General features: G+C 37.8%; 2 protein-coding genes across 6 annotated transcripts in view; both read left to right on the plus strand.

Annotated features, from left to right (window-relative positions):
• The window catches only part of jakmip3 (Janus kinase and microtubule interacting protein 3), a 163117-nt gene extending 153783 nt beyond the window's left edge, over window positions 1-9334 (plus strand). For all 5 annotated transcript variants that reach the window (XM_051922980.1, XM_051922982.1, XM_051922983.1 and 2 more), the window contains one exon: window positions 5628-9334. The gene's annotated coding sequence lies outside the window, so the exon portion shown is untranslated. The remainder of the gene's footprint in view (window positions 1-5627) is intronic.
• Window positions 9335-10417: 1083 nt separating this feature from the next.
• dpysl4 (dihydropyrimidinase like 4) overlaps window positions 10418-15180 on the plus strand; it is a 76871-nt gene continuing 72108 nt past the window's right edge. The window contains exon 1 of the mRNA XM_051922985.1: window positions 10418-10860. Coding sequence (XP_051778945.1) covers window positions 10498-10860 — 363 coding nt within the window. The 5' untranslated portion in view covers window positions 10418-10497. The remainder of the gene's footprint in view (window positions 10861-15180) is intronic.

The raw sequence follows: 15180 nt of genomic DNA on the forward strand, positions 1-15180 counted from the left end.
ACGCGTACAAGTTTTTTTAAGTGCCTGAACAGTTCTTCTACAAATATTGTAAAAGCAGATTCTGTTTATCTCTTGATATTTCTGTTCTTATGCCATTTTTATTACCCACCATTAATAAAGTTTATGTCATATAGAAACTTTCATTGCCAAGGGCATGAACATGTCTTACAGGTTTTTTTTAAATATTCAGAAGAAAAGGGATAAGTAATTTGTGCAGAGTAGCACAGTAAGTCAGAAATAAGATTTAAACCTCTGCTTGAACTGTTAAACTGGTTACCTAATATAATTTTGTATGTAATACGTAATACTAAAAACTGAATAATTTTGCATTGTCAATAATATTTTAAAAAGAGACTAAAATAGCACATAAAGATAAAGTATTTTTATTTCTAATGGAGCAGTTATGAACACAGTGTACTGTATGATGATTTACGGAGTCAGATTTTCTCAAGATTCAGTGACATTAATCAGATTTAGCACTAAACAGAATTATTCAAATCCATGTAATCATGGCAGTAATCCAAGTCTGAGTCTTAGTTTTCACCTACACTTTTGTAGGACTTCATATTGATGCTGTTAGATGAACGCCAGTATATCTTGCAAAGCCACATACTCAGTTATAGTTTTATTGCCTTTTGGAAAAACACTGTAAATCTTCATGTACATTAAACATTTTTATTGGTTTCATTTATATTTTGTTACTATTTCAAATTATTCTCACACATTTGGCTAGAGCAGCAAGCTGTTAATTTAAATGCCAAAGATTCTAGAGTTTTAATACACTGCTGCTCTCAAGTTAACCTCTCTGTCAAACATCCTTAATAAACTCATGAAATGGCAGTTAGGCTTGCTACCTCTCTGTGTGGCTTTGTGCCATATGGCAGCAAAGTCCAGACTACCCATACATTTTATAGCAGTGGGGACAGATGGACCAAATGCAATTCATTCCCATCTGTGAATATGTCTGGGGAATTGCTGGGGCAAACAACTGGTAGTGGAATAATGCATGAAACATTAAGTGAAATGTAATCTCTTTGACAGGGAGATTTGTTCTTCGTCAGTGTGCTGTAGCAGCTGTCCAGTAGTTAAGACTGATTCTCCAGTAATACTCAAAAATGACTTTTTCAAAAGGAGCTGACATATCACTGTCCAGGGCTAAAAATGACACTTTTTATGAGATATACAACGCTTGATCAAAAGATTTTGCAACATTTTTTATTTGTCAAGAGAAATTTACAAAAAATGTCTGCATCTTACTCAAAATGAAGAAAGAGCTTTATGAAGCCTAATCATTCAATACAAAACTGTGAAGAAAGAGGTGTGTTTAGATTTAGAAAGCCTTTCCTCATGGTTTGTTATTGCAGACTAAACATGGATCCATCACTTTGAACCAGAGACCAAAACATAGTCAATAGTTATGCTATCAGTATGTTTAAACCATACTATAATAAAATCATAGCAAAACAAAATACTGCAAAACCTTCGGGGTAACACTCATATTTAAGTTTTAGAGAGAGTAGAAGAAGAGCATCATGGTGCCCTTGCTTCACAGCTCTTGAAGACTGGGTTTGAATTACTGTTTTTGCAGAATTGCCCTTGACTGCATGGATGTTTCTCCACATGTTCAGGTTTTCTTACTACAGTAAAAAAAACTGTAGTAACCTCTACGTCAAACATCTGTTGACAGCTGTGCTGTGCCCTGAAACCAGACTGAAAGGGTTCCGTCAAACTATTAGAAGTTAAGTAATTGGTGAATTGGGAGACTACAACACACTCAAGAACTTTTAACAGTAAAGGCAAGTGAGAAATAGGCTGAAAATTGTTAAGACTGTCAGCAAATAGACAAGACCAGACTTTTTTAACATTGGGGTTACAGAAGCAATTTTAAAAATGGCTGACATAAAACCATTGTCATGGGATATATTTGTTATTGTCATAACTGTTAGGATTATGTCATGAAAGCCATGGGGGGATGGTGTCCAGTACACAGGTAATGGGCCTCATCTTACAGAGCAGGTCCTTAACAAATGCAGATGTGACTGGAGAAATTTTAGAAAAAGAGCTGAATGGAGTGGGAAGACAAGGAAAGATATAAACAGATAATGGATTTATGTTAGTTGAATTATTTAAAACTTAAATTTTATTATGGAAAAGTTAGAGGAACTGTGGTGGGTTGGTACCCTGCCTGGGATTGGTTCCTGCCTTGTGCACTGTGTTGGCTGGGATTGGCTCCAGCAGACCCCCGTGACCCTGTGTTCGGATTCAGCGGGTTGGAAAATGGATGGATGGATGGATGTTAAGAATTAAAAAACTGAAATACCACATTAGCACAAGTATTCAGACCCTTTGTTATAACACTTGAAATTTAACTCTGGTGCATCCCATTCTATTGATCATCATAAAGACATTTCTGCATCTTGTTTACAGTCCACCTGTGGTCAATTCAATTGATTGGACATGATTAGAAAAGGCCATTAGTTACCATTAGTTACTGTATCTATATAAGGTCCCACAGGTCACTGGAACACCTACAACTCTTCCTCTTCTCTCTAGCTGAGCTCTATAGCACCAGTGTGGAAATGAGAGAATCTTCCAGATGGACAAGCATCACTGCAACACTGCACCTATCTTGGCTTTGTGGCCAGACAGAAGCCTTTTCCTAAGTACAAGAGGCATGAAAGCCCACATGGAGTTTGTAAAAATGCACCTAAAGTACTGTCAGACTGTTAAAAGAAAGATTCTCTGGACTGATGAAACCATCTGTTTGGCCTCACATCTAAGCAGCATGTCTGAAGGAAACCAGGCACTGCTTATCATCTGTGCAATATCATTCCAGTGGTGAAGCATGGTGGTGGCAGCATTATACCAAGGCCTGTTTTTCAGTGGTAGGGACTGTGAAATTAATTAGGCTTAAGGGAAAGTTGAATGGTGCAAAGTATACAGATATCCTTACAAAAAAACAGCTCCAGATTGATCTGGGCTAAAGACTGGGCTGAGGGTTCATTTCCAATAGGTCAGTGACCCTAAGAACAAAGCAAAGTCAACTCTGGAGTGGCTTAGGGGCAGCTCTGTGAGTATACTTGAGTGGCCCAGACAGAACCTGGACTTGAACCTAATCAGATGTCTCTGGAAAGACTTGAAACTAGATGTCCACTGATGGTATTTATCCAACCTGACATAACTTGATCCAATCTGCAGTGAAGAATGTCTCTAAATCCTCAAATATAGGTGTGTAAAACTTGCCGTGTCAGAACCAAGAAGACTCTAGGCTTTAATTGCTGCCATAGGGGCTTCAACTAAGTTCTGAGTAAAGGGTCTGAATACTTTTGTCAATGTGATATTTGTTTTTGTTTTTTAATTTTAATAAATTGGCAAATTCATGCTTTAGCATAAGGCTGTAACACTTGGCATAGTGGTTAAGTTTTTGGACCTAGGACTTCAAACTCCTAAGGATGTAAGTTCAAATCCAGCAGCTCTGCTTTAATTGTAAAAGCCAAAGAAATGTAACCAAGTGTATTTTAAATGTTGTAGGTTGTCTTGGATAAAGGCATCAGTCAAATAATAAGTAATAATATTAGAACACGGGAGCTGTTTACTCTTGAACATGCTATACACAATTTTCCATGAGTAAAACATTTTTGCATTAGTTGAATTCCGACTTGGCTTTTTTTGATGGTCATCGGCAAGCACAATTTTACAGGAAAGTGTATTCTTTTGAAATGAAATGGGTAATCAATAGGCATAATGTTAAATTTGAGTAAATATTATTATCATTATTAGATTTGTTTACATTGTTCACTTAATTATTTCTTTTTGTGTTTTTTAACTTGTACGGTATGTGTTCCCCCTTAAAAGTCTGCAGACGCAAATGTAAAAGTAAAGAATTTTGGAGAGCTTGGGGGTGGGGCATCCCCATTCAAAGTAAGCAGGTGTGCATGTAAATGTAAACAAGTTTGGACGTCAGTGGTGGGGGTTCCCTTTCAAAGTCCATAAATGTGAATGTATATTACAATGGAGTAGCTTATGGAGGACCCAGTAAGTTTAAACTGTTGTTATCGATCCAGGATTGTCTTGGATCCAAGGATGCCACTTCTGCCTCTGCTTAGTAGAGGTGCTCCACTCCTAGAAGTACTTGGGGTCCACATCAATGACAGGTTGGAGTGGTCTTGGAACACAGAGGAGCTAAATAAGAAGGGGCGCCTTTTCCCTAGGAGAATGTGTTCCTTTAGTGTGGGAAGTGACATCCATCACATGTTCTATAACACATAATGGCCAGTGCGATTTTCTATTCTGTGGTTTGCTGGGAAGGTAACATCACATAAACAGAGGCCCACCGAATCAACAAACTGATTAAATGAGCAAGCTCAGTTATGGGACGCACTCTGAACCCGCATGGAGGTAGTAGTGAAGGAGGGAATTAAAACTAAACTGAGTGCCATTATGAACATAGCTGCCCACCTTCTCTCTGACTCACTAACACTGAGTACTTTCAGCCAATGAATTATAGAGCAAAAGTGTATCAGGAAACACCCCTCTGCCTCCTTTATACCAACAACACTACATCTGCATAATATCTCAGTGAAACTGTGACAGCCAAGTCAAAATGTTTCATTCTTTTTAATTCTCATGCTTTATACTCATTCTGTTGTGTGTTCAGACCAAAATGTGTGTGTGTTGTGTATTTATTTACTTATCTACATTTTTATGTGTTTATTTATTTAAAGAGATTCTGTAACAAGCCAAATTTCCCCCTGGGGAAAATAAAGTTCTATCTCCCTACCTATCTGTCTATCTATCTATCTATTTCTCTCTCCCTCCCTTTTTGCTTCTAGCAAAGCAACACAGTCACAGTGCCTGGCACCAGCACTCAAGCTTTATGCTTGCTAACCATGTCTTCCTTGAGCTTTTCTGAACTTTCACCTTCCATTTGACACCTGACTGTACAAGCCAAACATAATCGCATCTCTTTTTCCCTGTCCAGGACAGCAACCTTCCTTCAGTCATCTGACCACCCTACTGGCTAGCTCTGCTGTTCATGTGGCTCATAAACTGCTTCTGCTCTGTCCTTTATTTGCATAAAGCCTTCTCAGTGAAGTGTAGGGCAGAAAATGTACGTTAGCATAATATTAGTAAACATCAACAAATAAAAAATGTATCGACAATTAAAAAAATTGGGTCAATTAATTTTATTTTTTCTGTAATGTCACCAGATTCCAATCAAATCGGTCAATGCATTTTTGATATTTTGGTTTACTTAGGTTTTTATTCTTAGCAACTAAGTACTGCCTTAGGTGTACAATGCTGACAAATTTCAGTTTTTTAACTAAACAGGAAATAGTGTTTTTGTTGATGAGTGAATCAACTTTGCCTTTTATATACTGTACAGTATAGAGATAAAGAGGATCAGTTTGCTCATCATGCAGTTTTAAAGGAGCTTATTGCTACAATGGATTGTTTTGACGATTTGAGAAGAATTTCATTTTTCCAATATCCAAGAAATACAAAAAAATAAAAATAAATGCAAGTAAATTACTTTTTTAGAATTGACAGATATATTTATTATTGCTAACTATATTTCTCTTAAGTTATCATATTGCAAAAATATTATTTGTTTTTTTCTTTTTCAGAAAGAAAATACCAGTTCCCTGCTGACATGCTTTTTCATACCAGCTGTGTAAAACTGCCAGCTATTTTATGAACAGTGAAGTCTAACCCACTCGATCCTAGTTTGCTTTTACGAACTGCTGAGAGAGCCAATTTAAGTCTACTACATGTAATGCCTTTTATTACCAGCAACGAAAACACCGTTGTCCCGAATAAAGAATGGATCTGCTAGATTAAGAACCAAACCTGCAAGTTATGTTTGCCATCAGAGATGAAACCCACTGGTTATCTCAAACATCTGAGAACTCTAAAGCAACAAGCATTAGATAAAAACAGCCTGGAAAAAAATGCATCTTAAATTACACTAAGAGAAACATATATTGAGCTATAGTGGACATCCAAGTAACTTGTACACGTGTTCTAAGTGTCCTGCGTTTTACATTTTTCTTAGCTGATTTTTTGTATCACATTTAATGTTAAAATGTTAATATGCTAGGGTGTCTGCTTTTGCCCTTCATTTCTAATGTCAGATGTGCTTAGTTTAAGGTTGTGGTTGCCTCCTCATTTGCACATCCTCGAACAGTGTTTGGACTAACTGAATTCATTGAATGCACTATGCAGGCTTTTAAAAATTGCCTTAATTTCTAGTTATATTTTCTTTTTGTAACCTATGAAGATATTTTCTCTCAGAAAAATTAAAATTTAGCACTATACTATATGGAGTACCATACACATACACTAGAGATGAGGGCAAAATAATCAGGACAGTTGAGTTTTGCAATATTTTTTGTTTTAATCAGTACATAGAAGACAAGTATTGGGATTCCTTTGTCCTCTTTATTAATACACCATGTATAGGTTTAGGAGTCTGTACAGCAGTGCTAATGTTTGCCGTATGCTGTATTGCTGTTATGTACTTTACTAGTACATTCATAGTGACATGCCTTCCAGTAGTTTCTCTACCACATTAGCAAGTTTTGGTTTCTATTCTTACAGGCAGTGTACCACAAATGTGAGCACTGCTGCAGAGTTTTCAATACCAAACAATCTGGACACCTTTATGTTGTGTGTTTAGGTTCATTTTAATTTTCACAATGTTACAGCAAAGAAACAGCTTCATATGAAATATGCAGTTTGCAAGAATTGTCATATTAAAATCAAGCATCCCAGCCAACTACAAATTAGGACTGCCTCTCCTACCCAACAGACGGGAACACTTGAAGGTGGATTTATAGTGAATTCTCAAACTGGTGTGACTTCCATGTGTTCACAAGCCCCCTTCTGAGGGTTGGTGTGCTCCACTCCAAATTGGCTGAAGTTTATAAATTCATAAGCGATGACGAAGCTCTGTGAGAAAACAAAAAGAGGGCCATGAAAAGATTATAAAAAAAAAGTGTGTGCGAAACACTCCATGATGTTTTTCTCCGTGATTATATGACTTGGAACTTCTGTCAGTATTTTAAAATGGAAGACTGTTTCATTTGTGTGTAAAAATCTGATAATTTACTGAGAAGTTTGCAAGTTAATGCTCTACAAACATACACATGTATGAAGCCCCAAGAATTATATATACCAAATTGTTTAGTGTATATTCAAGCAGTATTTTAAATATGAAATATTTCAAAGTCATCTCTTTGTTGACAGGCCTTCTACAAACTTAAGAGTGGATCTCAGAAGGACTCACCCTGCAGAAAGGTCCAGATTTGTACCAGTATGTGTCGTGTAGTCCAAGTAAACCTCCCAGTCCTACTGTGAAGAAGGCTAAGATATCAAACATCCATTTAAGTTATGAAAAAAGAAATTCTAGTTGGATGTAACAAATTCACATTTTTCCTATATAGATTTTTAATTTTAAGAAAAATAAATAAATAAATTGCATTATATCACAAAATCAAATTGCAATACTTAATAAATTCCAAAATATTAATAAATCACAGTTTAATTGCAATGTGACCCAAGAATCAACAGATGATATCATGGGGTCTCCCCCCTTAAGAGTGCACATGACTCCAAACGTTACACTTTGAAGGACGTCTTTAACCCTGGTGATTTTTCTGTGTACCCCTATAGAATCCAGCAGTAAGAACAAACTGAGGAAACGGGGGTTTTGATGCAAAGGCGGGCCAACCATAAGCTAAGGAAACCGAGTCACATAATACCTTTGCTTTTAAAGTGTGTATGATATTTTTGATAACATTTTACATGGTATTGATATTAAAGTAGCTTCATTTCCACAGTCCATAGCGAAATGATGACTATTGCATTGCCATCTATAACAAGCCATGGAGTTGCGATCGAGCTGGTGGAGCACTTCACTGCCATGCCAAGTTGTGCATCTTTGCCAAGAATTAGCAGTTGTAATTTGCGTTAATTAGGCTGTTCCAGCATGAGCAAGAATAACAAATAAGGACTTACTCCTTCAAGAATGGGCACTTTCTGCTCGAAGCTTCATCTTCTGTGCACAGAATGACTCTGAAGGTTGAGCTTTCTTGGCTCAGCACCAGAGGCAAATTGACTTTGAATGTTTGCTTCATGGGACTTAATGTAATGTTATGTAAAGTTGCATTGAATTGCATATTTCTGCAGCAAGATATAGAGGAAAAAATGAATGATAAAATTATTTCCAAGAAATGTGTTGTTTATATGTATAAAGTATATTTTTTGTACAGAGAGACATAGTGGCCAAATGTACCATTGTAATTTTCTTTTCACCAAACAAACTCCAGTGCACTGTTAATTAATTAAAAAGAACCCCAATCTTTTCTAAAAATTACAAAAAGTGAAAAAGGCATTAAAAAGTAATCCAAAATGAATTTAATTATACAATACCTCTTGTTATTGCACACTACGGAGGCTAGAGAATGAAAAACAGTTCTTGCTGTTTATTTGTGGAAATTATAAAACCAATTTAATCCGAGCAATGTCAAGGTAATAAGTGCAATATGGGTGTAACGGTGAATGTGTATTTTGTTTGAAAAGTCATAATTTACAAGGTTATAATAATAAGAGTCTCTGAGAGTGTCTAAACTAAAATCCATTTGAAGCCAACCTCAAATAGCTGACAGCATAAGCAGCACATAATGTCTCCAACATCTTACTCAAGCTGTTAAAGGACAGTAACTGTTATTTGATCATTTCAAAACAATAATTACTAGCCTTCAATGAAACCCTGAGTGCCTTACACAGCTTGAAAACAAAAATGTTTAGCTTTCATCGAGAAGCCTTTCATCTCTGTAACTGAGGTGCAAGATACCCTGGACATTTTGGCAACCTGATGCCAAACTTTGAACTGCACAGTGTCAGCACTTAAGTAGTTAGATTACACTCGACATTTTTATGGATTTAGTTTAGTCTCAGGAAATCGTATTATAAATATTTGTATTTATTTGTATTCATGATTGTTCCTTGTACATTTTATATAATGGTTCTATTGTAAATTTATGCAAGATATATAAATAACATAGATCCTTGCATTTGGCTAAACAGGTCAAATGTAAACTATTTTAAGTTATCAATATTATATTCTCTTAAAACCCATATCCAAAATATGTACTGTTTAGTAAGTGATAAAACTGTAATTTGCAGCCCTTAAACCAGGACTATTTGTTGATCAGCTACAAATTTTACACATATTTTTGTATTGTGACCCATGTATATTAGATATTTCTATTCATTTGTAAAATACATATAATAATGTAAATTTTTAATAAAGCTTTGTTTTCCTGCTTCATGGCCATTTCCATGCACTTTACTAAGTCCGTATAAAGCTGCTGTGTGATTTAATTGCGACAGATTAATTTCATATTGATATTTCTATGATTTACACAAATCTGACAAAACTTTAAAACTGAAGTCACATGCAAAGCTGAAGGAAGATAGCATATATTTATTTAGTTTTATTAATAGTAGTATTTGTACTAATAGAACAAAAAAAAATTGTAGATAGTATTTAATCTGATTTTTTTTTCATCTTATTGATCGCATGAAACACCCGAAAGGTATGCTAAATATCAAGGTGTACCTCATAAAATAAACATGTATAGTTTATTTTCCTTTCTTTATAGAGTACTAAAAATAAGAAGGAAAATGTGAATAGAATTCATGTTTGGGGGCATTATTTAATGGCGCAAAGATATATTATTTAAAGCTGGCCTTTTTTCCCCATAAAACAAAATCATTTTCATATTTTAATTTAAAAATGATTTGGGGTACTAATATTCTGAATGTCATTGTAAAGAATTCTGCTCTACAGCCTCAGGCAACAAAGCGCAGTGAACTATTAACGATGTGAAGTAGCAGATAAATCAAGCAGTAAAAATTGCAGCGTTAACGACAAATGCTTCAGAAGAGAGCATTTGTTCAGGGTAAATGAATAATCCTAAATGTTCGGATCAGTCGTTTAAAAGAACTGAAATACTGCACAAGAACTGTGAATTTGGACCTAAAGCTGTTTTAACTGTTCGTGTGTATTTATGAATGTATGTAAAGTATTTATGCCCCCAAGCGGATGGTGGTTTGCACATCTTGTTTATACGAGCACATTTTTAAACCGGTTCCGAATCGATTGCGTTTAATTTTATCCATGTTGATGATTTTAAAAACAAAATAGCATTGCATAGATGGCCTTAAAAACAAAGTGACATTATTTCAAGCGCCTTTCAACCTCTGCTCGTTTTTGTTTTCTCTCACTTCGCTCTCCCGAGAATTTCTCACACAGTCCCATTTCAGCACCACACCCCTTGGACAGCGCGTCCCACCTCCTGCGTGAAACACTGGCGCGCAGTCCCTCACTGACACAAGTCGCACGATGGCTCAAAGGACAGAGTTTAACATCGCGTAGCTTCTTTGGAAACTTTTCTTAAGCCCACTTTGAAGAACGTTCACCGTCCAAGAATGGCAGAAAACGTTACCCGAGTGAAAGAAGACGACGACGTGTCTTTATTGTCAAAACTTGGAAGCAACAGCCCAAAACCTAGGGTCAAATTCGGTGGCATGTTCTGTAACGTAGAAGGTGCGTTTGAGAACAAAACCATCGACTTTGATTCCTTCAGCGTTGGGAGAAAAGGTGTCAACAAAGTGAATAGCGTGGAGAGAAACCAAACGTGCTCAACAGACACGGAGGAGCCGAGTGAAAAGAGCAATGGAACGAGTCCGGACCCTGGTGTCGGTGGCCTCCATGAACAAGGGGAACCAGTGGAGATCTTAGCAGAGACGCAATCTTTGTATGAACATTGTGATCTGGGGAACATGAGACTGGTAAGCAAATTCGAATTCCACAAGAGGTGAACCTCTCTAACCTTTCGACGTCAAACTTTGTGGCTTTCATTGTATGTGTTATACCAAAATGTTAAGGTTGCATTCAATTAGATGTAGACGATGGTAGATGTTCCTAGCAAAATTTGGTAACCACATACAAATTAACTAAAATGTGTCACACAAAGACACTTATCCAGTCATCCAAATGTCCGTCTATAATCAGAGTGTCGTTAATTTATGTTTTCACATCAGGGTTTTGAGTACATTCTGTGCAGCTTCGGAGGCATAGTTAAACGTGAAATGTACATTAACTATAGACTGAAAGTTGGGTCCGTTAAGGGATAAAAGTAACATTCACTGTCAGTGAATCTGGAACTCGAAGGATAATATGCAGCTATAACACAGTTTTACCAGTTTGCCCTTAAACGATCAAACTTCTCCTTGAACCAATTCATTTCATTAACACAAATGCCGTTGAATGTCTTCTAAGTTGTAACACCCAAAAGCGGGCTTGTCTAAATGAAGCCACCAGGGGGTGCCAAAATACATCGGGATTTGGGTGATCCGTCACATCGACTCCTGTCGACTCCTTTCCTACTCTAGTTTTCTCAGTTGCTGTGGACCAATTCTGGAATGAAAGTTAGGCTTTAATAACATGTCTCGTTATTTTTCAAATATTGCAGATGCTTTAGTACAGTTATCTAAATGATTAAGTACAAATATCTTTGAATTTGCACAGTCGTCAGTTGTATAAGTCACGTTAATCAAAACGGATAATATTCTTTCTCATCACTCATAATTCTGATTTACAAGTAGGCGCCTATGCGCAAACAAAATTCATTCATTTCTCGAAATATACGAAGCACGCATTTTACAAATCGTGTTGATGTGGTATTGTGCAAACGGCTGTTTACTGTGAACGGATACATTACTTGTTCCTTGAATCTTTAATTTCACTTACGAAGGGGACCTTCTATCATCTTAAAACAACCATCTTGACTTCCTGTTTTCTTGTGGGATAAATTCGGCTTTCCCCAGTCAAATGTCATAAGGGAATAGTCTGATGTCCAGCAGATGTCCAGTACTTGAGTGCCTCTCCCCATTGTCCACATTCCAGAATCCGATCCCTGAATTCTTTTCTACAGGGAGGTGGGAAATGTGCAGTCATCAGCCTCACCATCCCGTTCTTCGCTTGTGAGGCTTCTAGAGGATCGTTTCCAGAGTGTTATCGGGAGAACATCTGGTGTGAGTCTGATAAAAACGTGGGGCCGGACAGATGGGAGCGACGGGATATGAAGTGATACAATACACAAAGCAATACCATTTATTTTTGTATAGCCCAAAATCCCACAAGACGTTCCGCAATGGGCTTTAACAGGCCCTACCTTTTGACAGCCCCCAAGCCTTGACTCTCTAAGGAGACAAAAAAAAAAAAAAACTCCCAGAAAAACAAAAAAGGAAAAACCTTGGGAAAGGCAATTCAAAGAGAGACCCCTTTTCAGGTAGGCTGGATGTGCAGTGGGTGTCAAAAAAACGGGGTGATGTGTACGTTTATGATAAAGTCCATTAGGTGACAGTAACCGTGCATCGAGTTCTTAACGGACTATTATATATTCAGTAATACAGTACACAGTGCTGGCTGAGGTTATTTTTCTCTGATTTTGTTTCCTTTAATGCTAGAGACGTATTATAAACTAAAAGTTCACTTTCATGTCGTCCCGAAGCCTTTTCCAGTGCTGTCTGTTCTTAAACTAAATGACAATGAACCCTCGTAGAGTTTTTAGTACTTTGGTGTCAGAAACACAGATACCTGTACTTTTTGGCTTTATACGCAACTGCATTCAGCAAACGATACTGTACTCTGAAATGATCCTTTATGGATTGTTACAAGTGAGAGTGCCCATCGACAGCAGAGGCCCACTGTCTCGCAGTAGTGGTCGCTGCTACCACCTCTCTTTCTAACCACCGTATTGGATCCAGTACGAATCTGAGTCTATATATATAACACAAACACGCAAATCATTAACTGCGTAGTGAACACACAATAAATCACTTCTAACCTATTAGCAAGAATACATTATAACAAATAAACGATCTTGTCCACAATCGTGAATACAAATCAACCGTGCATTAAATACGGAAAAGGCCATCCCACCTTTTAATCAGCCCCTCCCGAAGATAAAACACGCCGCTCCCTCTCTCTCTCTCACGCATTAGTTAAACTTCTCTTCTTCAAAGAATCTTGCAGTCCGTCTTTAAAAGTTTAGCCGGCATCCCCAAACTGTGACCAGCAAGTAATTTTAAAAACATTAGGCCCGCAGTCATGATTAAAAAAATAATAATAATAACCGCTCAATCCCCGAATCTCCAAACGGAAGCCTCGCCTTAGCCAGCTCAGTTTCGGACGCCTTCCTCTGCTGTAATATTCACGCAACGAGTCCCGCCCTTCAGCGTTTGCAATATTCACATGCAGCAAGAGGCATCATCTGCAGTGCAGTGCGATTTCTGCAGTTAATCAGTCAATTTATCAGCCACGTTAAGATGTTCATTACAGTATTGCTGTAAAGCGAGCAGTCACTGCTAATCCTTTAATTGCCCAAAATACTGTACATCCATGGCACACTTCCATATTGACTTCGACTGACTTGGCTCTACGCGATGATCACCCACGATGACTTCTCATTTTGGTGAATTTGACTCACACAATTATTACATTTTGACAAAGTAGAGTTTTAAGAGAAATACTTTGTGAACCAAAGTTTTGTGCTTCTTTACCATACGGGTTTGAGAAATGCACGTCCAGTTGTAAGAACGTAAAGACGGCTTTGGGAATTACGCCAAAGCCATCGAGAGAAGCTGTAAGTGCCATGTATGTAAACTGTGGATTAATATGTCGATCTCAGTCGATCTCAGTATGTACGGTGTGTCTTTAACTTGCAGTATCATGGGAAAACACACAACTTACACAATTGTGTCTGCTAAACAGCTTTTGAATCGACAAAAGGCAGCTGATGTGACGAATTCACACACACTATATATTGGGTGCCTCCTATTAGCTAGGCATCCAAATATTTTTTTAGAAGTAAATTGATATCGCGCCCAATCGCACCCAAAACCCGTCCTTGGACTCTTTTTAAAGGGCAGCCTCGGAACAACACGCAGAGCTCAGGTCACATTACGAGCATGCGCCGTGCTGCTTCACATCGTTTGTTATCCGTAGAGTCCCCGTTTGCTCGCCCACCTTAACGTTCAGATCGCGATGTTTCTTGTGATGGTCTGGCATCCCGTCCAGCATTTACTCCTAATAGTCGATTCCGCAGCTGAGTTCTAGAAACGGAGGGATCAATTTTATTGACACAGAACTTGGTCTCGACGACATTTTGAACGAAACAAATGTCTCGATGTTTCCATGTCCTGTTAAGTAAGTATTCCCAAAAAGGCCCAGAGGGTCCGAATAGCGCCGAAGCTAAGATCCTGATTGGAATTTCTGTTCTTCAGATATTCAACTCGATTGCACCCTTGCAACTGAAGTCTTGAATGTATGTTTGCAGGGCATGTTAATGTGCGTATGCAGCAAGAGTCTGCTGGCAGGTATTTTAAAAATCGGCTATCATCTGTTCATTGTTAGTTATGGTGCCCGTCGCTGGTCTAAATAAATAAAAGGTTCTTTCAGGAACCTTCATGTGGACGGGTCATTTTGGAACTAAAATGACTCTACAGTGGCATAGCTCCGAAGAGCCACTCTGGCACCTTTATTGTCACTTAAAGTGACATTATACAAACCTTTTCAGTTTAAGCAAGCAAGAGGTAAGAGGGGGCACGACGGAAGTGTTAAAAATTATAAAAGTAATTAGAACAGTGGTTGCCACTTGTTACTTTAAAATAAATTCTGCAACAAACCCACGGGGCCTTGGCCGGACAGTTATTAAGGGCTGATTTTGCGCAAATGTTAGAAGACTTTTCATCACGTAGAGAACCATAGACACTGCAATAAACTGGCGAGTAGGGTGCTGGAGATCATAATTTTAGGAACCTTCAGATCCCGACTTGATATTATTTTGGAGAATCAATGGCGTATTGGATGGACGAGTTTGTTGGGCTGAACGAACTGTTCTCCTCAGAATTTTTCAAAGGTTCATAATGTTCAAGAACCCATTCTATAACCCAGTAGCCTCCGGGCAAAAGGCAGGAATGAACCGCTGAGTCAGTGCCAGTCCATTTGAGGATCCACTCCCACACCCACTCATCATTTCGCGCCACTCATGACCAGAATACGTACATACACTGGGAGAACGTGCAGACTCCACGTGGATAAAGACC

This window comes from Erpetoichthys calabaricus, chromosome 2 (assembly GCF_900747795.2).
Source record: "Erpetoichthys calabaricus chromosome 2, fErpCal1.3, whole genome shotgun sequence".
Taxonomy (NCBI): Eukaryota; Metazoa; Chordata; class Cladistia; order Polypteriformes; family Polypteridae; genus Erpetoichthys; species Erpetoichthys calabaricus.